The sequence below is a fragment of the Aulonocara stuartgranti genome (genome assembly GCF_965226115.1).
Source record: "Aulonocara stuartgranti genome assembly, chromosome: 13".
NCBI lineage: Eukaryota > Metazoa > Chordata > Actinopteri > Cichliformes > Cichlidae > Aulonocara > Aulonocara stuartgranti.
The window spans coordinates 24,115,635-24,141,394 of NC_138949.1; the positions used below are offsets into that span (position 1 = coordinate 24,115,635).

General features: G+C 42.2%; 2 protein-coding genes across 3 annotated transcripts in view; one reads left to right on the forward strand and one right to left on the reverse strand.

The window, feature by feature from the left end:
• The window catches only part of pcnx2 (pecanex 2), a 37,652-nt gene extending 14,232 nt beyond the window's left edge, over positions 1-23,420 (reverse strand). Inside the window, exons 1-29 of the mRNA XM_082557907.1 lie at positions 22,874-23,420; positions 21,368-21,570; positions 19,005-19,122; positions 18,873-18,909; positions 17,471-17,994; positions 17,193-17,381; positions 15,543-16,025; positions 15,274-15,451; positions 13,682-13,832; positions 13,410-13,552; positions 12,945-13,023; positions 12,540-12,675; positions 10,853-10,995; positions 10,426-10,579; positions 9,726-9,758; positions 9,192-9,363; positions 8,965-9,075; positions 8,652-8,743; positions 7,733-7,842; positions 7,293-7,401; positions 6,747-6,839; positions 6,488-6,638; positions 5,267-5,408; positions 3,330-3,507; positions 2,625-2,733; positions 2,409-2,538; positions 1,061-1,119; positions 715-930; positions 383-636 (exon numbers count right to left, since the gene is read on the reverse strand). Of these exons, the coding sequence (XP_082414033.1) occupies positions 383-636; positions 715-930; positions 1,061-1,119; positions 2,409-2,538; positions 2,625-2,733; positions 3,330-3,507; positions 5,267-5,408; positions 6,488-6,638; positions 6,747-6,839; positions 7,293-7,401; positions 7,733-7,842; positions 8,652-8,743; positions 8,965-9,075; positions 9,192-9,363; positions 9,726-9,758; positions 10,426-10,579; positions 10,853-10,995; positions 12,540-12,675; positions 12,945-13,023; positions 13,410-13,552; positions 13,682-13,832; positions 15,274-15,451; positions 15,543-16,025; positions 17,193-17,381; positions 17,471-17,994; positions 18,873-18,909; positions 19,005-19,122; positions 21,368-21,570; positions 22,874-23,026 (4,650 nt within the window). The 5' untranslated portion in view covers positions 23,027-23,420. The remainder of the gene's footprint in view (positions 1-382; positions 637-714; positions 931-1,060; positions 1,120-2,408; positions 2,539-2,624; positions 2,734-3,329; positions 3,508-5,266; positions 5,409-6,487; positions 6,639-6,746; positions 6,840-7,292; positions 7,402-7,732; positions 7,843-8,651; positions 8,744-8,964; positions 9,076-9,191; positions 9,364-9,725; positions 9,759-10,425; positions 10,580-10,852; positions 10,996-12,539; positions 12,676-12,944; positions 13,024-13,409; positions 13,553-13,681; positions 13,833-15,273; positions 15,452-15,542; positions 16,026-17,192; positions 17,382-17,470; positions 17,995-18,872; positions 18,910-19,004; positions 19,123-21,367; positions 21,571-22,873) is intronic.
• Positions 23,421-23,842: 422 nt separating this feature from the next.
• map3k21 (mitogen-activated protein kinase kinase kinase 21) overlaps positions 23,843-25,760 on the forward strand; it is a 31,890-nt gene continuing 29,972 nt past the window's right edge. For both annotated transcript variants that reach the window (XM_082556683.1, XM_082556684.1), the window contains exon 1: positions 23,843-25,580. In XM_082556683.1, coding sequence (XP_082412809.1) covers positions 24,788-25,580 — 793 coding nt within the window. In that variant the 5' untranslated portion in view covers positions 23,843-24,787. The remainder of the gene's footprint in view (positions 25,581-25,760) is intronic.

Genomic DNA, 25,760 nt, shown 5'->3' on the forward strand with positions numbered 1-25,760 from the left:
CCTTTTCCTTTTTTTGTTTTCTTTAGGTCACGAGCAGTTGTCCAAGCATTTCACTACATATCGTACTGTGTATGACTGTGTACGTGACAAATAAAATTTGAATTTGAATTTGAATTTGAAGAATGTTCAAAAATTCCCATAAACACACTCCGAAATCTTGTGGAAAGCCTTCTCAGAAGAGTTGAAGCTGTTTCAGCTGCAAAGAGCGGGCCAACACCATATTAAACCCTTTGGATTAAGAACAGGATGTCATTCAAGTTCGTGTGCGTGTGAATGCAAGCGAGCAAACACTTTTTTAGCAATATAGTTTGAAATGTTTTGATGCCCTGTAAACGCACATACTCTGTGAATCTGGAAGCTTCAGGTTGGAGTGTAAATGTACCTTCAGGTAGTAGGTGATGAGCAGCTTTCGAAGATCGTACACTTGCAGCATGGTGGCAGCATTGTTCTCACTGATGCTGTAACCCTCCAGCAGGTACTTGGTGGCCATCACTTCCCAAGCCAGCCAGCGCAGGTTGAAAGCAGCGTTGCATGACAGCATGTGAGGCAAGTGGCCCGGCTCACAGCAGCAGCATGCGTCATCTTCCTCCACGCCCTCTGTGATGGCCTCCACCTCGCGCTGCTGACAGTACGTCCCTGGGATAGAGACATGGAGTCATAAGTAAAGCAATAAGATACCTTTGCCATGGACGCGATGGGATGGCTGTACTTTACCTCTGAACTCTAAACCCCTCAGCTGGAAGGTGACCAAACCATTGCCAATCTCTATGAGGTGGACCAGGGCGTTGAGGTAGTCAGAAGCCAGGATGAAACAGTCCCCAGCGCTATAGTTGCCCCATCGGCCCAGCATGAGGTCACCACAAAGCGAATGCTGCAGTGATCGAGTCAGGTACTCATAAAAGATGGAGTTTAGGTTGTTATCGTCGCAACCTGCAAAAGAAGAGCCAGAAAAACAGATCAAATGTGCTTGCTGCCTTATCTGATACTAAAATACAAGATGCTCTTTGTGTTGGGGGAATGAAATAAATTAAACTGATTTGATAGTCCAGTTAAAGCTCACCTGTCTCCTTGTCCACCTGGGACACCAGCCTGCTGTTGGAGTTATCAATACGTTTTGTGCTGCAAGGAACACACAAAGAAGCATATCTGTGCAACACTGACCAAATGTTTTTCCTGTATGTGCTTATACATCAGGTTAAAAGCTGATAAAATATATCATGCAATCCCGTATGAAGTGTCTCACTATAAAACTACTGTATGCTTTTATTTCACTTTATTCCTGCTCTGCTGTGACTGTTCTGCTATACTTTCTGTGTCATGTTGCATTGCTGCTCATCTGAGCTTCACTGTGACAACTTGAGCAAACACCTCCTATTTCAACTGACTCCAGCTGAGGTGATGCTGTCAGTGATTTCAAGGTTTCAGGTCTAACACTGACAGTGTCACCTAAATATAGTCGTGGGGTAAGCTTGCACATGAAAGCTCTGGGAGTATTTCTGGCGTGCTCTCAGGGTGCTGAATGCGTGCAGTCTCTCACATCAATAAGTAAGAGGGAACAAAGACACTTTATTGTGTAAGCAGCTAAGTGTGAGACAGAAGGGGAGCTCAGTTCAAAAGACAAAGATTGATTGCTTCTTCAGTAAATAAAAAAACAGATGTGCAAATTACAAACTGGAGAAGGAAGTCACGACTCAGTATTTATCCTACCACGTAAGCCCATTTAACCACGTAAAAGCCTAATCAAAGACAACTTCTACATGAGCTATAGGGCCTGGACACCTTGTAGTCACTGAGTTGATCATGTGCTCCTCTATATATCAAAGTATTGTGGAGTCAAATGTGAGGCCATGTGCTGTAGCGTTCCAAAGTGAAATGCTGTGGGGGCACTTTAACAGAGTGGGCCAAAATTCCTCCACAGCAACGTGAAAGACTGACAAAGTCATACAGAAAATACCTCAAGTTATTGCTGCTAAAGGTGGTACTATAAGCTACTGAACCCTGAGGTACAATAAGCTTTTCAAAAAAATTGCATAGACATGTGAAAAATTGTTTTTTCACAACTGCAAATCATTTTTTAACACAGCTGGGTATTGTAGTTTTTAATTAAAATGACTCTAACTGATGAGGACTATTTTTAGCCACATTTGCAGCTGGACTGTGCAATTCAAACGTGTAAAAAAAGGACTATGCAACAGAATACAAGTCTACCTCATTAGTTTGTTTTAATTAGAAACGACAGCTCTGCAGCACAGAGGGAAAAAAGGCTATTTTAGTAAAAGCTAAACATATTATTTATTTTCATGAGCTACACTAATAATGACCTGTTCTTTAATTTTCAAGAATTCCTTAATCTGGACCATTTGAGAGACTGACGGCACATTCACTTAATTTCCTCATCAGGCCCTTACTTGTAGTTTCTCTCCCAGAACTTAATGGGCCTCGGATAAGAGGAAATGAAGATGGCACTGCCCAGGAAGGGGGCGAGTGGAGTGTAGAAAACTGTGGTGAGCAGAGTCTGGAGCAGCAGCATGGCTGAGTCTAGACGCACACACACGCCAGTCAAGGAAAGAAAAAACAGGCACTGATACACTTTCACACACTTGCAGGTCTTAGAGAAAGGATACGAGGCACAGCAAATGGCTGAGCAAAGGCATGAAAAGCGCTGCCCCAGGCGATCTGCCAGGGAGCGATGTAAACCAGGATGAAATGGAGTTTTAGCAGCAGCTCGCGCATCTGGACAGAAAGGGAAGCACACAGTCAGTCCTCTGAGAGCCGCACAGTAGCGACAGCCTTATTTAACTGCCTAGCTTCATATACGCTCTAATTATTCTGCAAGGTTCACGACAGGCACATATTAACAGAACACAAAAGGGAAGTCTGTTGAAGGTTTCATATTTCAGTCACACTTTCTTTGGTTTCTGTCAATGGCTGCACATAAAAACACACAAAAACACACCTTTCAATCGCAAATAAAAACATGTTTTTGTTGCTCTCAATCAGCTTGAAGTTACTATTTTTATTATATTTTTGAGAATCACTTTCAAAAGGTTTGTCAGCAGATTTAATTTTGATTATTGTATTTTCTCAGACTTTACCAGAGCATGACTAGCACTCTCTGTTATGAGTAACTACCCTTTGCAAAATTGATGAGTAAATTAGCAGTTAGCATTCAAGTCTCAGCTGTTGTGTATAACAGTTTCTTTGTGACCTTGTTTCTGCTTATCACAAATGTGTGCTTATTTCTATACCCACTAAGTATTGTATACGTGTAAGATAACCTCCTGCATTCTCTCATGTGGTCCTCCAGAAATCATCGGTGGCTCTTTTACCTTGTGGAACACAATGGACATGATGAAGAAGTCCAGCAGGAAGCTCTCAGAGGCACGTGGACAATCGAAGTGAAAGAAAATGAGTGTAAAGAGCAGAGTGAGAAACTGGAAGCTGGGGTTGCAGAAGGATGAGCGCAGGAGTTTCAGTCCAGCGACTGTCGTCAGGAGAACATCACAGCTGAAGAAAGCACAAACAAGGGCACAAAAAAACGATTAAATCCCCCTCCTTAATGGGCTCTGTACTATCTTTTCATTATCTAAGTGGATAAGCAGTCGCACCAAGCTGACTGCAAATTTTACCAGTTAACCCAGGACGTCACATAAAAGGATTGATGTTGGCAGAATCTGATCAATCAAAGATCTACCGTATAAATAAAGTAAATGCTGAACCTTGGCCATCTTTGCTCCAAGGATAGGGTTAACCCTTTGTATACTCCTTCGTCAAGTGTCAAGATGCAAGAGCATCTTCTTAAAAATGTTTGCTTTTACCTTCAGTGAGATATTGTGTGGCGATGGCTATCGTTTACGAACACTATTTAAGGCTGTGATGAAGTGTGAAGATAAATAACTTCTGTAGGTCTCATAGTGGACATCATGTTCAAAGAGTGCCGTGGTCCTTAGTAACTCTTAAAACCACAGAAAGCAGAAGCTCCATCATCAGTGCTTGTAGTCAGGGACTGGGTGGTGTTGGTGTGATGCTGTTGTTCCATGATGAGTGTGTCTCAGAAAAATGTGATGCTTGAAAACAGAATGGAGGAAACCTGATCAATGCATTTCAGCATGTTGACCCGGATGAAGGGCACAGGCCAAAATGCTGTTCTTTATACAAGTGACGCTGGAGACGTGACTTCTTTAGGCATTTGTTTTTCTCTATGCACCTTGGAATTAGGTGAAGTTAAGCTAGAAGCTTCCATTCTGTTCACAAGCCAAAATGGTGAATGTGTAAGTTAACAGAGTTTTCACTGTTACAGCTATATCGTTAAGATGTTGTTTTGACCTTGTCCTTTCAATTTGGACTGTAAATTAATTCTCATACAGCAATAAAATTCCTATAAAACTGTTTGCAGCCAACAGGGGAAAAAAATCAAGTTCCATCTAAGAATCTAGATTTATAATTGCAGCTCATCACGGAAACATAAAGGCATCAGACACTAAAACTTTAGACCCGCCTACTATCCCAAGGGGTCTCCCACGAAAGTTGATGTGATTTTTCAGAGAATTAATTGGTCAGTAGGAGGTTAGGTTCGGAGCATAAGTTACCATGGCAATATACCATGGTCAGTAAGAAGTGAACCACCACCTTTGTAGTCCAGCAAACCCAGGGTTAACCCTGAAGTTACCTGGTTAAGATGAAATCTTAACCTTCCCAGTGCATACTTCTGGATCCGGTCTATAATTGTAATAAAAACAGATTCGGCACATCCACTGAATAAACCAACTACTACTACTGCGAGTATCATCACATTTTGTAGAGTCACAATTGAGAATTATTAGATTAGCTTCAATAACATCAGTGTCAGTCATTCATTGTTTTATGGCTGCTACTTGGTCTCCTATCTGCAATTTTAATTAGGTGGAATTGTCAAACAAATATTATTTGTTGCCATTTTTCAAATTCCACTGGACTTTTAATAAGCAAAAGGAAAATTATTATTATATTATATTATTATATTATTATTATTATATTTGAAAAATCTGCAGCCGACTGTCTGCCTGTTCTGCAAAGCCATGTTTTGAACCGGTCACAATAATACACATGCATTCAGTGACTCCTAAAAGCTGTGCTCTTTTCTAAACAGCAACTTGGTGAATGCCTGCGTGTGACCTCTGTAAACTGTAGCTACAAAAACATAGGTTACACTAGAAAATAATGATAATTAAAATCCAGAATGTGGAATCTTAAATGTGATGCTGTATGTTTTCTGTGGTCCACTTACTGGATTCCCAGCTTCTTGCGGTGACTGAGAGCAAAGCCATCATTAGTGAGCGCGCTCAGCACAATGGCGGGGTACACCACGTATTTCTCAAAGCACAGCAGTCCCACGTACAGGCGCTCAAACCACATAAGCACCGCGTCCTCTGCAACACATGACAAAATTGAAAAACCCATGAACGGAGCAGAAATCACAAGATTCCAGAGCACAGTTAGCGGGGACACATTTTAAGTTTAGAGTCTGACCCGCTGGTGGCGCTACAGCAAAATCCATCCACCCCGGCTCATTTCACAAAAACATAACGGCAAAGCAATACAGCAGTTATGTAGATGTTTCACTGTGGGCTAACCAACAGACACAGCCATACTTTAGGTTTCACCACCATCGTGAAAAATCAGCGTGACTGTGTATAAGCAGGCAGGGTGTAGCAGTGCAGACCATTTCATTTATTCCCTCCATAAATTCAATTCAATTAATTCATATAGTGCCAAATCATAACAACAGTTGCCTCAAGGAGCCATCATTTAAAACCCATGTATAGCAAACGATATGACATAGTACTGGATCTGTTATTTCTCTTGTAAACACAAACTACTGACTGAAAATAAAGAATAAAAAACACGAAACAATACCAAAAAGCTACCTTTGTCTTCTTTCTTATTCAGCAGAGGTCATCACAGCGAGTAGCTCCATGTTTGATATGGCAGTTTTTTACACCCATCTCAAAAATATTCTAAAAAGTGTCATCTGCTTTTGATTTTTAAACAAAGTTTCTTTTTTTTCCTTTCCTTTTGGCCTGCTCAAGCCATGCCTGGACTTGCACCACCTTACTTATCTGAGCTAATTGTGTATAGACCAGCAGGCCCTCTTCACTCTCCCAATGCTGATATACTTCCCTAAAGTGCTCTTATCTCCAGAGTGGCTTCCCATTACATGATTCTTTTTGAAGAGACTGAAAACCTGCCTTTATTTAATTCATTACAAGCCTTTACTCTTGGGCCCATCAGATTTCCACTTAGCTAATGTTTTTTAATGTGGTTGTGATATTATTTTAGCGGTATATTTATCCCATGTACTTGCATTAATTAGGTAGCGGGACCATGCTGCACACAGTGATTGTGCACTTTTATAACCGAGTGACTGATTGCTGTTACGCTAACTGTATGGTTTTGCTATTTGCACGCACATACTTCATTATTAACTACATGCAGTAGGGATACTGACCTCTGGGTTCAAACTGGTAGTACTCCTTGGTCTTGAGGACTGGGTGGGAGATCCACAACCAAGGGTGATGCTTCCTGAGCTGGGGGATCAGGTAGTGGGTTACAAACCCCACAGTCCCCGCCAGAGCATACAGCACTATGGTCACAAAGGGCTGCACACATGGGTATATAATAAAAGAGACATAAGATGAAATTATTGTGCCAGAAGTAAAGATCAAATGTAGAAGGCAGTGTAAAAAGCAGAAAACAAGTTGAGCCACCTTGAGAGACAGAAACACGGTACTCGCGGTGATGGCGAAGGTTAGGATGTAGGCAACGGAGCACACAATGATGTCCGACAGCAGAATTTCTTTCTGCAGAGCACAAAAGTGAGGGACAGCTGCAGTCATTCATAATCCACATGAAAACGCATATCCAGCTCATTTAGGTGTGCGATTATTCCTGACTATCTGCGCTGAGCCGCCAGTTTTTGGAGATCAAAGGCACAGGAGCACGGGAAGAGTTAAGCTTTAGAATCTCCATTAATGCTGTAAAAGGCGACGGGAGGTTTGCGTTCTCTGATGCATAATTCCCTTTAATCACACATAGTGATTGCCAGCAAACACTGATTCATCATCTCACCTTTATGCAGTTTATGCCTGCTCACGCTGTATAAATTCAGAGATGCACAGAGATAATGAGGATTGATTTTCTGATAATTATTATCCCAGATTAACCTGAGCTAACAGGGACAGGCCTGTAATCCTGGGGCTGATAATAACCTGAACCTCACCATCTTCCACTAATATGAAGATAAATATTGTTACCATGGAATTCTGCAGTTTCTCAGGTAGAGGATCTTTGATGTTTGTATCATCCTCTTCCTCTTCGTCACTCTCCACAAGCGCAGGCATTATCTTTGACTTGATTAGAGATCTGAGAATAAGTATTTTACACGTTTAGATTAGTAATGACCGATGATAATAGGCAGCTAATAATAACAGAATTTATTTATGAAGCTTTTTAACAGCTTCAAATAAAACTTCTGAAGAATACAAATAAAGTGAGTCAGTGACAGTTTTTTAAATAGTATAAGTAGTATCAGCATGTTTCATCGGAGTTATCAACCATCTGCTTCCAGTTCCTTGTGTCAATGATTTCAGCTTTTTCAGCTTTTTTTAAATAAAGAACAAGAGGCTGCTCGCAAGCAAACACACACCCACGCACACACACACACACACACACACACACATCGCGTGATACTTACAGAAGTACAGAAGGGTCACTGCTTTGTCGGCTGAGGTGATAGGAAAGCACCACTAAAAGGCCACAAAAACCAGAGAACAGGGCTGGGGTGTGCTGCTCATCCCATGGTTCCTATAAACACCAACAAACACACACACACAGCAATGTGAGTTGTGAGTGTGTGTGACATGTGCTTGACTAGCAACACCTGTGTGTCACAGTCTTGGGTCATGCAACCCAGTGTTTTGAGTTTCACTGTATTTTGTTATTCATTTATGTTCTAGCTTAGCTTATCCAGTTATTTCTATTTTGCCTAGATTGCTGTTATAGTTCATTGTTTTGTAGATTCCCCTTGTGTTTTCACTCTGTGTTTTGGTCTCACTTACCATTCATATTGTCATGTCTGTCTCATCTTTTTTCCTGTTTTATTTTGAAAGAGTCTGGTGTTCTTTGTTCATTGTATTTAGTTTCACCTCCCCTGTCCCGTCATCAGGTTCATGTGTGTCAGCTGTGTCCTCATGTGTCTCCACTTCTCATGATCACCTCGTGTGTGTATTTAAGTCCTCGTTCATTGTCGCGTCGTCTGTGTATCTAGTCAGCGTCTAGTTTATTTCTGCGTCTGTGCTTTCTGCTTTGTTTGCCACCTTTAATCCAGCAAAAATAAAGGCTCGCTTTTCGTTTCAAGTTCAGTGCTGTCTCCTCCACTGTGTTTGCACCTGGGTCCTCACACTTCCACACACAGTCTGCCCTCCCTTGCAGACCGTGACACTTTGTTTAACTGAAGATTATTTTAAAAATTCCTGTACCTGTACTACATGCTTCCCTCTACTCCTTTAACCATTTAGGTGAACACAGCATTAGTTCAACAGGAAAGGAAAAAAGTACGAAAGAAGAAGATAAGTAATGTTACATCCTCTAAGTGCTCTTCCTCTGTTTCCTACCTTGAGAGCGCCGAAGCAGAAACCGTAAAGCAGAGACAGAGCAACCAGACTACGCAAGATGCTGTACACTGCAGAGATGAGACTGGTGGCAGCTGAGACACACAAGTTAGAAAGGTTAAAAATACATACAGTGGTTTAAAATGGCAACAAACTAACTCAGAAGATACTTTTTACTCGATGGCCCTGAAAATCTGTTCTGTCTTTGTATGTATGTTTATGAATAAACAACCAAAAGTTACAGTTTATAGTGAAAATAGGAACTAGGATCTGAATTAGCTAACACGAGCAATGCTAAAATCAAGAGATTAGAAACCTGTTCCTCCAAAAAAGTGCATGTCAATCTGCTCCAGCAGGTAGATGGTAAAGGTGTTGATCTGAGGGAAAAGGCCCACCAGGAAGGTGATTGGAAAGCAGTAGGTAAAACCTGTTTAATGCATAAAACAAAAGACATTTTTATGTATTTATCAAAGGAAAGAAATACTGTTAGCATACTGCAAGCAACTGCATCTGCATGTTTTCTCCTGTTGCATTTATCCCTACCCACTAGGAGGTCTCGTAAGAAGCGCAGAACATCATAGCAGACGATGGTGACTCCATAAAGGCTGGAGACCGGCAGATCCTTCCTCCTCAGCAGCTGCTCCAGCACCCAGATCAGAGCACAGAAAATGCAGAAGTAGGCCGCTCGGCTGTAGGCCACCAGTTGGTTGTGACCCTGGAGACATAGAGGGATGCCACCTGTAGGGGTTTACCCTGATTTCCATCACAGTAAGATAACACCTACACCTAAACACCTTCCTGTGTTTTCACAGTAATATGACACAACTACCATAGCGTCAAATAAGGCAGATCCTCTGTAGCCACTCTGCATGTTCACCAGTCAAAGCTCAGCAAAATTATTCACATGGAAAAAAGGAACTGTTTTGAAATTCATAACATCATATATCAAAAACTGCCACACTGAAGAGGAAGAGCAGTCACACGCACACACAACAAGGATGCACGTGTTTCCAAATTATTAGTGATTATTATACAATCTTTTCAGTATTTTTTTCAGTAACAAAGAAACAAACTTACATGGGTTGGTGAAGCTGCATCTGGTTGAACACTCTGCAAAACAAACCCATAAAAGCCAGTTTGAAAACAGCAGCAATAATACCAACTTTAGTCTGAGCTCCTCCAGCAGACCTGGTTCCTAGTATCCCCAATCCAGGAAAGTTAACATAGCCCAGTGTTGTTTTTTTCTATAGAGATCCTATGAATCACAGTTAATCTGGCCATTCACTCAGGGCCTGTTTGCCTTTGGAGATCCTATATAGCACATAACTCCAGGGATCACCAGGACATACAAATCTCTCCACCATAATGAGAGGGCGATTCATGGATGAGAAAATATGCAGCATAACATAGTGGGAGTTTAGTGTCTGAGGTAGGTCATCATTTCCTTGTTTCTGTATATATCATATTTCATTATATTTGACTAAATATTCTCTCTGGAGGCTGGAGGGTCTATAAAGCAGTGACTGACTAAATTAGTGTGCAGGCTTTGCTGCATTTCAGCAGAGAGGAAGTGAGTGGGAGTAAACAGGAACTGGCAAGTCTGAGGTCAGTTTTACTTTTTGTCTATATTTAGTGCCCATGGCTAATATTTTGACCTCACACTTTATTCCTTAAACGCAGCACAAGCTGTACCTATTAATGTGGCAATTACATCATGTTGGATTTTGTCCTCAGTTTGATATACAGCATCTTTATCCTGGACTGAAGACTTTTTTACCTTCAGTAATGAATAGTGGCAGCTGGCAATGACCAGACAGAACTGGAAGATCCAGAAGTCTTTGAAGCACCCATGGTTGAGAAGCACAAAACCCAGAAAGGAAACCAGGAAGGCCATGAAGACTGCAACTAGATTCTCCAGAACATCCTGGTTTCTATTATAAAAAAAAGCAGCACATGCAAAAGGCAGAGACAGGTCACAGCAGAGCCTCTAATACCTTATTAGGAAGGAAGAGTGCAAAGAAAAGAAGTGACTCAAAGAGAGACCTGATGCTGAACAATGTTCTTCACCACACAGTGAAGGATACAGGAGATATAAATACTAACGTGACATACAAAAACTCATCTCTAAAATTTTGTATGTAAACTAGATTTTATTTTCAAAGTGTGAACAGCTGGAAGATCTTACAGCAGGTTTTGTGTGTTACCTGTCCAAAAGGGCGAGCAGTGTGAGTCGGTCATATAAAATGTTGATCCACTTCCCAGGAAACAGTTTGAGTTTGTAATAAATTTTCCTGGCCGGCTTCTCCTGAGTGGACGTCTCTGATGAGTCATCCAAAGAATCCTCTTCCTGACACATACACACACACATGCACACGGACATAAGCAGCTTACACCGACTGAAATTTCAGTGCAATAATACAGAAAACAAAAACAGTCTGCTGTTTGAAACCTACATGATCCCGCATAATTCAAAATGCAGTCTTTTTATAACCAGATCTCTGAAAATGAGGTGCAGTACCGATTCATTCGCAAATCGTAATTTGATGTTTCAGCTTCAATAACTGATCCAGACAGCTTATGTCACTCTTGCTCGTCTGGGTCCAGATGCAATAAAGACTGATTCAGGATTGACCTTCTTGCTACTACAACAGCCTGACAGAGACAAGACATTAATTGGATTTAGCTAAGTTAAGTGGGCCATTCTAATGTGCATATAGAATATATATATTTTAAAATATATGCTGCCTAGCAACCTGTCCAGGGTGTAACCGCTGCTCACTCTATTACAGCTGACAGGCTCCTCTTAAGTTGAGGATGGCACCAGCAATCCTACCTGAATAAACAGTTAAGAAAATGGATGAATTGCTATTACTAGTAACCACACTGAGAAAAGTGTAACAACAGTAGAGACAAATAGCATATAAATATGGGACTGTTTATGTTTATGTACAACAAACTTAATTTAGATGTATGTATGATTAAGGGATCACGTCAACCATCCATTTTCTAAAAATGAGTGTACGCATGAAGTGTAATGAAAAACTGGTGTGTTTGTTCAATTGTATATACACCCGTGGAGTAACAGGGGACTTCATAACTTTCATAATGGTTGCACATTTACATCTATTATGGGTTATCTATGCATGTAAATAACGTACGTGACAAGAAGGCATACAATTACATGCTGGAAAAAAGCTACTCATCCAACATTAAACTTTTGATGTAGTCCGTAAATACACGACACTTGACTTCATAAGTTAAAATGTCTAATGTGGTAATAAAAATCTGAATTTGGAGACATCAAAACTGGTTGCATATTCAATTCAATATCTGCTAAATTAGATGCTATTGTCATGTAATTACAATTATGCTTTTATATGTGCATAAATGTTACAAATGGGTCATTTTAGCCTGCTGGTAGGTGGTTGCTAAGCAACGTGATGACATCCCAATAGTTAACATAAATATGAAGGATTTAAGTTGTGACTGTGCGCTAACTGTGGCTGCTCGACTGCTATGGTATAGGAGGAGTTTATAGAGAAACAGGCAGACAGATATGGTGTGTTATATTAAGAGTTACTGTAAATTAAGTACTTGGATACAAAAAAAACCTGATAAATTTATCAATGGATTCATTTCATCACCTGGTTAAAGTACCTCAGGAGTTTTTTTTAAAGAAGGAAGCAGATGTGTTGTCAATCTCACATCATTTGGGTTCCTTATAAAACATTTACAAACCCCTTTTGTAACCTTGTTTATTCTCAGGCTTCTTGTTGACTCCCTTTACAACATTTCTTGAGATTATTTTCATATCAGATTTATTATAAATTTGATGTTACTGGGTTGCAAAGCATATATATATATATATATATATATATAGGAGACAGACACCTGGAAGATCTCGGGGTGCGTTCTTCGTGGCCGAAGCCTGTGTGCAGGGATGATGCGTCGCTGGAAAGGGCAGTCACTGTGACCGCCCGCAAGGCCGTCCTGACACTCTGAGTTGGAGGAAGTCGACAGCAGGTCACTGAAGACACACACAGTGGAAGTTGATGTGAGTATGTGGAATATACTTGATTATACAGGCAGAGATTACGGTTTAGCAGAGGATGGAAACGGGCACTGACATAAGATGATGTTTAGAAAAGCTCATGGGAGCAGTTACAGACAGCATGCAGGTAGAGAAAGAAGGGAAAAAACAACAAAAAAATAAAAATTATTTATAACAGACAACTTGTTGCAGGCAGATGAAGAGGGGGACGGGTGGAGGGTGGAATGAAGATATAACAACAGTACCACATGTTGCCGGTAATGAGCTCTGCTCCTAGCGGCAGATTGAGAGCTCTCTCTGCATACAGCTTACGAGGCCTGTCTCCTGGTGACACAAACAGACACATTGAACTAGTCAGACACGCTCTATTTTGATAATAATAGCTTGGATTTGTTTAGCATTGCAGCCATCTGAGACTGAAGGGCTGAAAATCTTGGAGCCATTCCAGGAAATTGTCATATAATCTACAAGCTGCTATCATTGTGTGTGTGGGAAGCTGCTGGCAATGCTTCCCACACACACAATGTATTTGCACAGAAAATCATAATATTATTAGACCCCCCCAGATACTGACTGAGGATATTAACAGCACATGGTTGTTGATTGTGACTACAGGCAATTCAATTGTCTCCTGCATGAAACACATGAAATTTCTAAGAAGTAACAAAAAGATAAGGTAGTCTAAACGCTGGACAAGACTAGCTACTTACGGTGTACAGTATGAAAGGTGTAGGCCTCTTCTTTGTTGGTAGCCTCTGGTCTGCAGATGACCTGCAGCATGGAGCTCTCAGATTGAGACGTTTGCGAAGGAAGGGAATCGTAATCCGGATCCTTTTCTCTGTCTGTCTGTGGACTGCAGACAAGAAACAGAATCAGCCAGAGATCCTGGATGCTAATAGATTATATAAGTGCTGTAAACATGTGCTTATATCTGTGTGTGTGAAATCAGCTGAAACATGTGAGAAGTTAATGGAACGCTTACCTGTCAGGAGAGACTATTGGGATCTGTGTAGGTGGTATAGCCTGTAGTGTGTTGGTAGGCAGACTGGTGGGTGGTTTGGGTCTCTCTGGTTTGTTGTCAGTGTTGCTATCAGTTACTGTTTCATCTTGTTTCGAAGTTGCACTTTGATTTTCTGTACATGGATTAAAGGAAATCATTTTAATCAAATGCACTTTTCCAACCTTTTTCTTCTATCTATCTATCTATCTATCTATCTATCTATCTATCTATCTATCTATCACACCACCATCTCTCACCTGGAAGTGCAGGGCCGTTACGCCAGGCTGCTCTTTGTTGACTTTAGCTCTGCTTTCAATATGATACTCCCGGACAGACTAATAGTTAAACTGCTGGAAATTGGACTTCCTTCTACCACCTGCCGCTGGATCAGAGACTTCCTCTCAGACCGTGTACAGAGAGTTAGAGTGGGGCCTCATCTTTCCTCAGCCCTCAGCCTCAACACCGGCTCTCCACAAGGCTGTGTACTGAGTCCCCTACTGTACACTCTGTACACACATGACTGTGTTAGTTCCCACCCAGACAACACAGTCATCAAGTTTGCAGATGATACCACCGTGGTGGGGCTCATCTCAGGGGGAGATGAGACTGCGTACAGAGCTGAAGTTCAGAGGCTGTCAGATTGGTGTGTAGATAACAACCTGGACCTCAATACCACCAAGACAAAAGAACTGGTAGTTGACTTCAGAAGGAGGAAGTCCGAGCTGCAGCCTGTCAGCATCAACGGGGAGTACGTGGAAAGGGTCTCCAGTTTCAAGTTTCTGGGTGTGCACATAGACACAGACCTCCAATGGAGCTCTAACACCTCTGCGGTCTTAAAGAAGGCCCAACAGCGTCTCCACTTTCTGAGAATCCTCAGAAAAATGGACCTGAAGAAGGAGCTGCTGACCGTCTTCTACCGCTGCTCCATTGAAAGTGTGCTGACATATTGCATCGGTGTGTGGTTCTCCAGCTGCACCACAGCACAGAGAAAGGCACTCCAGAGGGTCATCAATATGGCCCAAAAAATCATTGGACATCCTCTTCCCTCCCTGAAGGACCTGTACAGCACTCGCTGTCTCAAGAGGGCACGCAGCATCCTACGGGACTGCACACACCCAGGACACGGGGTGTTTAAGCTGCTGCCGTCTGGCCGGAGGTTCAGGCTGCTGAGGTCCCGAACAAATAGACTCAAGGACAGCTTTTACAACAGGGCAATAGCCCTAATCAATGTAAATAGCTGACCTGACTGCCTACCTCCCTGGACGTTTTTAGGGGGGAGGTAACGATGTTTAAAATAATAACAATAATAATATTTATATTTATAACAAGGTGCAATAATAATTAATGTGCAATAATAACAGTGTGCAATACACATACACTTATTCTTCTTTTTTATACTAAGTTAATATACTGTGTTGTGTTGTTTGTTGCGTTGTGATGTGTCATTTCGTGTCGTGTTGTGTTATATGCAGTGCCGACGTAGGACAGTTTTCCAATTTCATTGTACTACTGTACAATGTATGACTGTGCAATGACAATAAAGAGTTATCTTATCTTATCTTATCTTTCTTTACCTTCGTCTGTAGCTTCAACTTCCTCTTTGTGCTCTGGCTTCTCCTCTTCTTGTGTACTGCCACCTCCCCCTCTGGTACTCAGGGATCCCAACAAGGAAACAAACTCCAAGAAGTTTGATTCATTGGGAATCTGGCCCTCCTTTGCCTCCAGGTCTGATTTGGAACTGGTCATGGTAGCCTGACAGACAATGAGAAATATTTGTGAGTTTTTTGGGCGGTCATTTCTCAAATGGACACAGAAATACAAAGGGGCAAATCTATCAACATACCGTGTTGTGTGAGCGGCCTGAAAGCAGAACTGCATCTTTCCCGCTGTCCATGCTCAGCCCTCGGATGTGAGTCCTCCCACCAGGTCCGTAGCGACCCAGAGTTTGGGGCAGGCGCAGGAACCCTTGTGAGTCCACGTTTGCTTCCAGAGAGTCCGTGTCATCTGGGTGGGAGTGGACGTCGATACCCGACGAGCTGTTATCATTTGTCAGCTGTGGACTAGGTGTGCTGTCAGCGGTGATTTGCAGACTAAGACGTTTCTGCTCTGGATCTGCGCACTCGAGCATGGTGGACTCAGAGCTGGTGGTTTCTCTGCATAAGTGGAACTCTTCACTTTGGCTTGTAGTCATGTGCTGTTTCGGGGTGGGGTCGTCCTCTGAGCAGATCACTTCCTCTCCCTCTTCCGAGTCCTGCTTCTCCTCCTCGGGGGAGTCGAAGGTGATGACAGGGATTTTGATGTGACTTTCTCCTGCATCCTTCTGAGCCTTGCGGGGTACACAGAGACATGTCACTTGTACTTTCCCTCGAACGTAACAACACCTCTGACATAAATCAACCGGCATTTAACAGCCGACAAACTGAACACTATAACACACACAGAATACAAAATCTGATCTTCTGCATATATTTGGAGACTTAGAAATATGTCTACCTAACAAACACTGTCAAATTCTTTTGCACTTTGAGTTTCATACAGCAGCTAAGAACCAAACAAATAGTAAAGGTACACAATTTCAAAGTAGATAAAATAATAAAGAAATACAATGAAAACACAAAAAGACATTTAGATGCTGAATCAAATTTGAATAAAGGTCTGATTTCGCTGGGAAAAAATGAGCTTTTATACTGTTTACTGCTATCTTTGGTCATCTACAGCATGAACCTGAGAGCACTGAAGGAGATTGGTTTAAAACAAACCACTAAGGAAATTACTTAGACTACTAAAACTGGGTTAAGAGCTGTCCAACACATTAGTAAAACCTGGGAGCAAAGCAGTGAACCACGATCTTCTGGAAAGAAATATGTTGGAAAAACATCTTCAATGATGAACAGAGATCACTTCAAAGTTTAGTGAAATCACATTGTGAAAAAAATCAACAGCAGCACTCAGGGTTAGTTTAATCGTGAAAGTAAGAGCATTTCCACACAAAGATAACTTAGGGATTGGGACTACATAGCTGTGGAGCTTTAAAGAAACCACTTATCAGAGAGGCTAGTCAGAAAGAAAGGTTTCAGTTTGCTAGGGAGCATAAAAATGTGACCCTGACTGGGTGCATCAGGGTAAGAAGAGGTGGATGAAGTGATGATGGGGGCTGTGTTCTGATCTAGGGTTGGTCAAATCCAGGTTCAGCAATGATATTTCCCTTAAAAATGTTGTCAACTGACAACATTTGTTATTACAGTTCTCTTCAGCTGACCAAAAATGTATTTTAACACTTAGGAGAGATGCCAAGGTTTCTACAGGTTAAAAATATTGCTGGTTTTCAATGACCTGTGTGCCTGTGACATTTAAAATGATGAAGTCACCGTGATGCAACTACAGTTGGGTAGTGGAATGAGATCATTTTAACATTTTAAAAGCTATGTAAATAGGGACAACACCAAGACACAAACATTATGTGTTTAAAAGTAACTGAGTAATTGATTCTGACCTGTGCATTCTCCAAAAGGCTCTGCTTGACGCTCTCTTCCAACTGAGCAGCAGTCTGAGGATCACAGCTCATAGTGATGATGATCTTGACTGTGTCGCTGTCGTCCAAGTGAGCTGGCACAGGTCCGGGGCCAGAGTTGTCTACCAGAACCACTTCAATCTCATCAGAACAGTATGTCTCCTCCACAGCCTACTCATAAAGAAAAATACTCGTAATAAACCCAGCCCTTCAAATTCAAATTGATCAAACATGTCTTCTTACTCTTTTATGAGGTCTACCTGTGTAGGAGGTTCTGGGATTTCAATGACATGCTCCTGGTCCTCATGGGGAGTCTCCAGTGAGTTGTTGTTGGCATCTGAGGCCTGTTTATGCCCCTCACTCTCCTCCTCACTCTCATCTTCACTTCCCTTGGAAGAAGGGAAACCTTCATCGGCTATTTCTCTGTCTGCAGTCTCTTTATCCTCAGAGTCTTTTTCCTCTATTCTGTCTTGCTCTGACTCTTTCTCTGCTGTCCTTTCCTGCTCCGACTGCTCTTTGTTAATCCCTGTCAAAGATCCCTTAATGTCTATCCCTTCTTTCACAGGTTCAGTTTCAATTGTTTCTGTATCAGTTTTCTCTATCCCACCCGCAGATTCAGACTGGAGCTCCTCTTTTTCAGCTTGGGATGGGGGCCTCTGCTGGGCCTGCAGCAGGGGGGCAGCCTGATCGGGATTGGGGCTAGAGAGATCATCAGGAGATGGCTCTGGGCTTGGCTGCAAGCCTCCCTCCACAGGCCTCTCCTCTGCAGCAGTTCTGTCTTTCTCTGGAATGAAATGCAAATTCAATTTGTTGATTTTAAAGCGTAATATTAATAAAAGCCACAATAAAGCTTTAAATCCTACAGTGGAAATAGTATAATACCCATATTAGTTGGCTGCAGCAATAACACACACAATTCAAACTATTACAGTAGATATCTTCCCATTGGGGAGGAAGCTATAGATTCATCCTTCTACTATTAAAAACAAATGGCACCATTTTTGCACAATAATCTGGTGCATTGCACCCGAGGATTTGGATTTCTTTTTTTTTCTTCCTTTTTCAATCAGCTGACTGGGCTCTTACTAATCACCAGTCCATTAGGTCATAACTTTACTGAAAGCAGTCAGCTGCTCTTGTTGGCCGGCTGCTAACTCTGTGATGTTTCCTTGGGAGGAAGTTGTCGGCCTGGATCGTGTAAGAAGCCATCCAATACAGTAGGGAAGAGGAACAGCTTTCTTTCAGCACAGACTGATTTTGACAACACACTAAACAGGAAACAGGTCTGTTACAATGAACCTTTCATGAGGGTTAAATGTGGAACTGCAGTTTTAAACTGCTGCATCCTGTCTTCACAGTTTTTGCATGCTTATCTCTTAGTCATATTGTTTGTGCCATTTTTAACATCCCAAATAACCACAAGGTAGTCTATTGGCATTGCTTCATACTTCATACTTAGTGTCAGTCTGACTAAAGTTTCACTAGGTTAAAAAAAATGAAACACTACAATTTGAGATGACTCGATCATTCCAAAACACAAAATCAATCTGCAGTTTACAAATAGTCACCATGGGGATGAATACAGTGCTATAGAAGAACCAGTCCATTTGTCATGTTTTTTTCCTTTATTAGTTAACTATCTGTATCTTAGATTAGCATTACCTTCCACGGTCTTCACCTCATCTGACTTTGAGCAGTCCTGTATGGAGGACAATTCAAAAGGTTGGGATTACAATTTAGACATAACACAGTATCCTCACACTGCCAGGTGTTAATATTTAAACCTTCTCTCACCACCCCAATCAGTCCCGGGTCAGTTTCAGTCTGTTTCACCGTCACCTGGATCACTGAACTGGGACGCTTCCGAGCCAACGTAGTCATGGCAACACTGTCAGGGACTGTGCTGCTCTTCCTAACGGCCAAAGACATGAGATGAAAACAGACACAGTTAAGTAAGAATGTGAATAATGTAGCACATTTTTTAAATACAGTGATGTACAGGTTAGAGATACAGATGAATAAAGAACACACAAATATACTGCTTTATACATGTAAATGAATTAAAACTCAATTTTAGTCCCAATGCAGTTAAAGGAAAACTCTAAAAACTGATGTAAAGACATTTTTTTGTTTATTTTTTAAAGCTGTTTACAGACTAACCCTAATGGTAAACACATAATCACCTGCTGATTTACTACGATTGTATGAGCTGGGTCACCAAGAGGTGGAGCAGGATTCAAAAGTGCAGAGACATAAGAAACGGCAACACTTTGAAGTGCTATATTTGTGATAAGCAATACCTTAAAATTAGAGAAAAGGAACCTTTGAAGAGCGTCTCAGGATTTCCGCCACAGAGAGGCCTAAGAGGTCTAAATTAAGTTCTAATAGAAATATATTACCCTCAAAAAGTCCCTTCTCAGCGGTCAGGGCTTTCTGAAAGTTCAAAAACTTGAGCTTGTGGAGCTCAAAGTGCCAAACAGTTCCAAAGGTCATACGTACAATTGCTAGAAAAAATATGCTTGATTATTTTAGAGGAGGTGTTTCAAACATTTTGTGCCCAAAGTCTACCAAAGGGCAAATCAAAATTTCAGCATGCATCGTATCTGCCTTAAACAGTATCTCTATCATCTAAATTCTTCTGTCTCTTTTGGACTGTACTGTACGACTAAGGAAATCCTGGAAGCCCATTTGAAGCATCTAGACTTAGCATAAAACCCCTTTGCAAGAGTGTTGCCTTTAAGTTTCTTTTGCTTTGCAATAAGCTCGACAAGCGTATGTCTTTCACACAATCAAGTATCCTTTGCTGCCCCCAATTCAGGTCCAGAGTTGTTTTGATCTTTCTCTAAGAAGGGATGTTTTTCTGCCTCACAGCAGACTGTTTGGGAACTGCTTTAAAGTGTACTGCAGAAATGGCTGATTACATTTTTTAACACAACATCACACTTTGCCCTCTCATTCCCAGTTCAACAAACCAGACAGAGAGAGAGAGACGGAGAGGCTGGAGAGTGGTAGTCAAGTGAAATAAAAGGTGAATGAACAGAGGGAGCAGCATTAATGGAAAATCAGAAGTAAAGCAGAAGTAAAATATGGGTTTTTTTTATACTGGGTATGTTCTGAAATACAAATAAATATGCTCACACCTCCACTCAACCCTGCAGGAAGGTGCCAAATTGAGTGTGTGTGTGTGTGTGTGTGTGTGTGTGTGTGTGTGTGTGTGTGTGTGTGTGTGTGTGTGTGTGTGTGTGTGTGTGTGTGTGTATGCATGCTGCTTGTCAAACAAACAGCCAAGATGTAACCTGGTCGCTACGATTTTATATAAAGTTTCACATGTAAAAGCCATAAAACAGCAATTGATACATCAGCGGACAGAGAAAAAATTAACAGTGTGAAGAAATCCTGCAAGTTCCTTGGGAGGGAAATTTCGAGGAACAAGTACCTACTAAAACATTGCAAGATGTCAACTGATTTGGAGTCTATAGTTGACATAAGTTAGCAGAGACAGAGACAGTCTATGGAACTCATTACATCAGTGCACCATTTTTAAAGGTGTATTTTAAATTCTATTTTAAATTCTAAAACACACTGACTCTTACAGATGAAAAAGTAGAAAGAAATACTTTCGTTTGTATTTCCTTTTTCATCTCAACTCAATTAAATGTAACACATTCACACAGAGAACAAGATTTTTTTTGTCTCTGTGCAGATCAAGTGTCTCAGTGAAGGGGCTGACTGAAGATCACTGACCTCTCCTCATTAGCTCGCTCACTCACCGAAACTGTACTTTGAGTCTTTGAAATGAAGTAGAGAGAGTGCATCCCACTTTGAGACACTTGATCATGAAAGTAATCCCATCTCAGACAGAGGGAGAAAAGCACAGAGACACATAAAGAGAAAGAAAGGCGGGACTAAAATGGAGAGTGATGCTTGGCTATGTTTAGTATTGGTGGTATTATTTTAAAATTGGGTCTCAGGCCTAAATGTATAATTTCATGTTAATAATTAAGCTGTGTCATTAGGGATTTATACCTCTGGCCTAGATCTTGTGTTGGTTATCCGAGTAGGGGAGCAGCTCAAGGCACAAGGAAAAAATTTTCTTGGTAGTTATATATTTACAGCTATTTCATATTTATCCCACTCACTGCATTTTTGGTTTTTACCTGATGCTGGGGGGCAGGCAAGAATCTGAGGCATTACTTTTCTTCTCCTGAGCTTTGCTGAGGTCAGAAAGGCTGCTGCGGACCACTGCCTCGCCCTCGTCGAACATCAAGTGCAGCCGATAGTTGGCGAGCTTGATAAGGACGAAGAAAACAGTGATGGAGGAGCAGTAGATGCTCAGAGCCATTGTAGTGGGAGGCAAAGCCTGTGGAGAAGAAAGGAAGAGCTTAGTCATATTGAAATCAGCATTTCCTGAATCTCCTGACTCCACCAGGACAGAGTTTGATTTAATTCTTCAAGCTTTAGCACCACCAATTTCTTTTGATTTATATTGCAACACAGACTCAGCACACTGCAAGATCTGATTTTGATATATTGGTAGATTAATAAAGTTTACTAGTCCACTGGGGAGAAATTGCCTGTAGCAAAGAACAGGAATATCAAAGGCAAAGTATCATGCCAATCATGAGTCATAATGTCCCAGAGAGAGTTCTTGCTGTTTTGAATGTTTGCTATTGTCCCTCAACTTCCTTCCATCATTTATCCTGCGCTGAATACGACCTTCACAAAAAACGCTAAAAAACTTGAAATTTGAAACACCTTCCCTTGGAAAGCTTGTGTTGTTTCTGCAGGGGAAGCAGTGGATGTTTTCACACAGTCTAGAAACTGTCAGCAACAACAATTTAATATAGAATCAGTGCCAAAGTGTTTACCGTCTGAGGTGTCAGTCACACATCACCATCTGCCTTAATAGCTAAAATATGTGACTGGCTAATTTCGGGATCATCAAAACAGATATAATCAGCAATATCTTATCTTTGATAAACTGCTTACAAAAATGTACTCTGTGTACAATAAGCTGCCATTGCACTGTTTGCACAATCAAGTCACATTACCCTTTCAGTATTTGTACTGTTTTGCCATAATGTCTCCTATTAATTGCCTATTCACAGGTTAATGTGTTTGACCTATAGGTAAGCTGTATGGCAGGAACACAGAGGTCACTGAAGATGTCCCTTCAAAGACGAAGGGGTCCAATTTGGTTGTATTGTATTGTATTGTAGTGGAGGTTGGGCAGTAAAAGTCGAGACTATATATAACTGGGCTTTCCGCCTCTATTAATCACCATATAGCATGAAGCATCATCAGCCCGTGTATTGTCACTGGGAGTAATGCAGCCAGTGTCGCACCTTTATCAAAGCCCATGGCATGAAAATATTAGTGAACCACATTTCACGCTTTCTGGCTCCACCACTGTCACATCCAGGAGCAGCCATGCTTTCACTTACTGCATGCGGGAGAAAAATACTGCGACAGTGCCCTTTTTCCTGGCCTTGTGTTTCCATCAGCTGCTACATTGCGTGATATTCCATTCTCCTACAGCTTGTGGTTGTTGTTTTTTTCTCCCAAGGATAAACAGGGGCATTATTACAATTTTACCTAGGTAGTGTGGGCACCTTACACCCCACGCACGGCCTTGAACGTCACGTTCCTCAATAAAAACTCACCAGATGGAGAGACAAGGGCAACATCAGGAGGAATATCCACAGATAGAGGTGACATGAGTTGTTGAATTTATTCTGGTCCGGGTCGTGGTACCAGCCCCCGGTCAGGGATGCCCAGACCCCCTGACGGAGGGTTTGCACAACCTGTGAGCCCATCTCCCCTCCTCTCCCCTCCTCTCCGCTCAGGTTGGACTGGCTGATGGTGATGATGATGATGATGCTGGTGCTGCTAGGCTACAATGAAATGATCTCCTCTATCTAATCATGCATGCTACTGTCGCTACGCCTCCATGTTGGCGCGACGCAGCTTGACTCTTGAGTCTTTCCTTTCATGGCTCGGTCTTCCTCAGCGTTGTCCTCTCGTCTGCCGTTTCCCATCCCAGTGTCGATGCGTGCATTGCTGCTGCTGCTGCTGCCGCGGTCCTCATCATGTTCGTCTCTATCCTTCCTCTCTCTCCTCTCAGGCTTGCCTGTACAGATGCGCAGCTCTGACCACCCCCTCCCTTCTGTCTTTTTCACTCCTCCTCTCTCCATATTCATCCATGTCCATTATGCGAGTTCCACCTTCAATCAAACACTTTGCGACATGCAATCAAGCCACGTTGTGCATTACATACAATGTATTTGTAGCCTTGTAGCCTGTACAGACCATGAATTGCGCACAGTATTTAAAGGTTTTAGAGCTTACGTTTAAAAATAATGTACAGCGGTGCAAACATGCAAAACATATTATATTATATTATATTATATTATATTATATTATATTATATTATATCATATCATATTATATTATATTATATTATATTATATTATATTATGCATGTGCACGTGTCTTTTTGTGGTCCACTATCGTTATAATTTCCCTGAAGGCGCGCTCTCTTCATGCATTCCTACAGTGACTCCACCCCCTCCCCCCTGCTGCTGCTGCTTTGGTCACGTGTCAGGTGTCCACCAATGAGAGCACAGCGCAGCTTGCAACGGGAGCACCAGCCGTGTCCCCTGATCTTGTGTCCAGCCACTGCTGGGTCCGACTCCGTCTGGCGAGAACGTTAGCGGGGTCTTGTTTTGATTAAAGTTGACGGATCTTTTTCAATTTCATATTTTATACCCTGTATTGTTTGTGTGGAAGTACAGGATATATACTGTGGTTCCCGAGTACTTATCCGTTGGCTGTTTTTTCCCCGCATATCACCGAAAGAGAAATAAACTTTGGAATTAACCGATCTCAAAGTGGAGAGGAGCAACTTTTCCAACAGGCTGACCTATGCTAAGCTAATCAGCTAAGCCAGAAGTCTGGAATGCAGTTGAAATTCCAGTTAAAAGTCCACAAAGGAGCGCACGAACCGTCCGTTTCACTATTCGGTGACTATATGAGATTTACTAGAGACTCTCACAGTGAAAGCTACTCCGCGGAGCCTCTCCGTATTTGGTCGGAATGGACGCTGCAGGTGCACCTCTTGAGGCACCTGCGAAAACTTGGTAACTTGAGAGCTAACTTTAGCCTTTTCACGTTAGCATTCAGCAGAACCAGACAGTGTTTTGTGATAGCTTTAAATTAATTTAGCTTGGCAGTTAATTGTTATTTTTCGCTTTACTGGCATTAACCAGGAGCTTTAAAAAGCGTCGTTAGCTAACCCGTATTTCGGCTAACTTAGCCGGCAACCTCGCTAGCTAGTTATTGACCCTCACACTTGTACCGGAGTGGCGACGTGGATACAGACGCGCTCTCCCACGGGACTTTGGACACAGTTTGACCACGGCGTGGAGTGCACAAGGATACCCCCTCCTCTGTTTTCATCGGATAGTGTCTTATATGTGACAGCATGAGGATTTCAAAAAGTTACAAGTTACCTTTTTAAAGTTTTCATTTTGTCCAAAAAGCGCTGCACCCTATGGTGTCGCTACGGCCACCGAGAAATGGATGTCTCGCAGGCCGCTTTCCCAAACGGTGAAGGGCGGCCGGGCGGCGGTGGGACCGGGGAACATGCTTGGGCAGAGTCCCCCTCAGTTCGGGCTTGGGCTCACTCTGCCCCGCTGTGCCCAACTCGATCCCTGTGGACAGCTGCTTATGACTACGAGGCGAGCGGCGAGGACGAACTCAGCCTCAGGCGAGGTGATGTAGTAGAAGTCCTGTCCAAGGACGCTGCGATCTCCGGGGACGAGGGATGGTGGACGGGGAAAATCAACCACAGGGTAGGGATTTTCCCTTCCAATTATGTCACCTATCAGCCCGCTATATACCGTCTCCCAGCTACAAGTGTGTCGACGGGGGTACCAGAGCGAGTCCCGAGCTCGCCCGTCCAGATCCCTTTTAGTGAACTGGTATTAGAGGAGATCATAGGCGTGGGTGGATTTGGTAAGGTTTACCGGGGCACATGGAAAGATCAGGAGGTCGCTGTGAAGGCGGCTCGGCAGGACCCAGATGAAGACATAACGGCAACCGCCGCCAGTGTTAAACAAGAAGCTAAACTTTTCTCGATGCTTCAGCACCCCAATATTATTAAACTGGAAGGGGTGTGTTTGGAGGAGCCTAACCTGTGCCTGGTCATGGAGTATGCCCGAGGCGGGACACTGAACCGGGCGCTGACCGGAAGGCGAATCCCTCCACACATCCTGGTCAACTGGGCTGTGCAGATTGCACGCGGGATGCACTATCTACACGAGGAGGCCGTGGTACCCATTATCCATCGTGACCTGAAGTCTAGCAACAGTAAGCAAAGATCGATGTGTGTGTGTGTTTGTGATTAAGACAGATAAATTGAGGTAACATAACTTGCAGAAGGATATTTTGCACTTCATCTTTTAGTCATTTATGTTATGTTAGTTATGCTTTGGTTTCATTCTGCTCTGTCACTCTTTAGGTGTTAACTAACTCTTTTAAATCACTTGT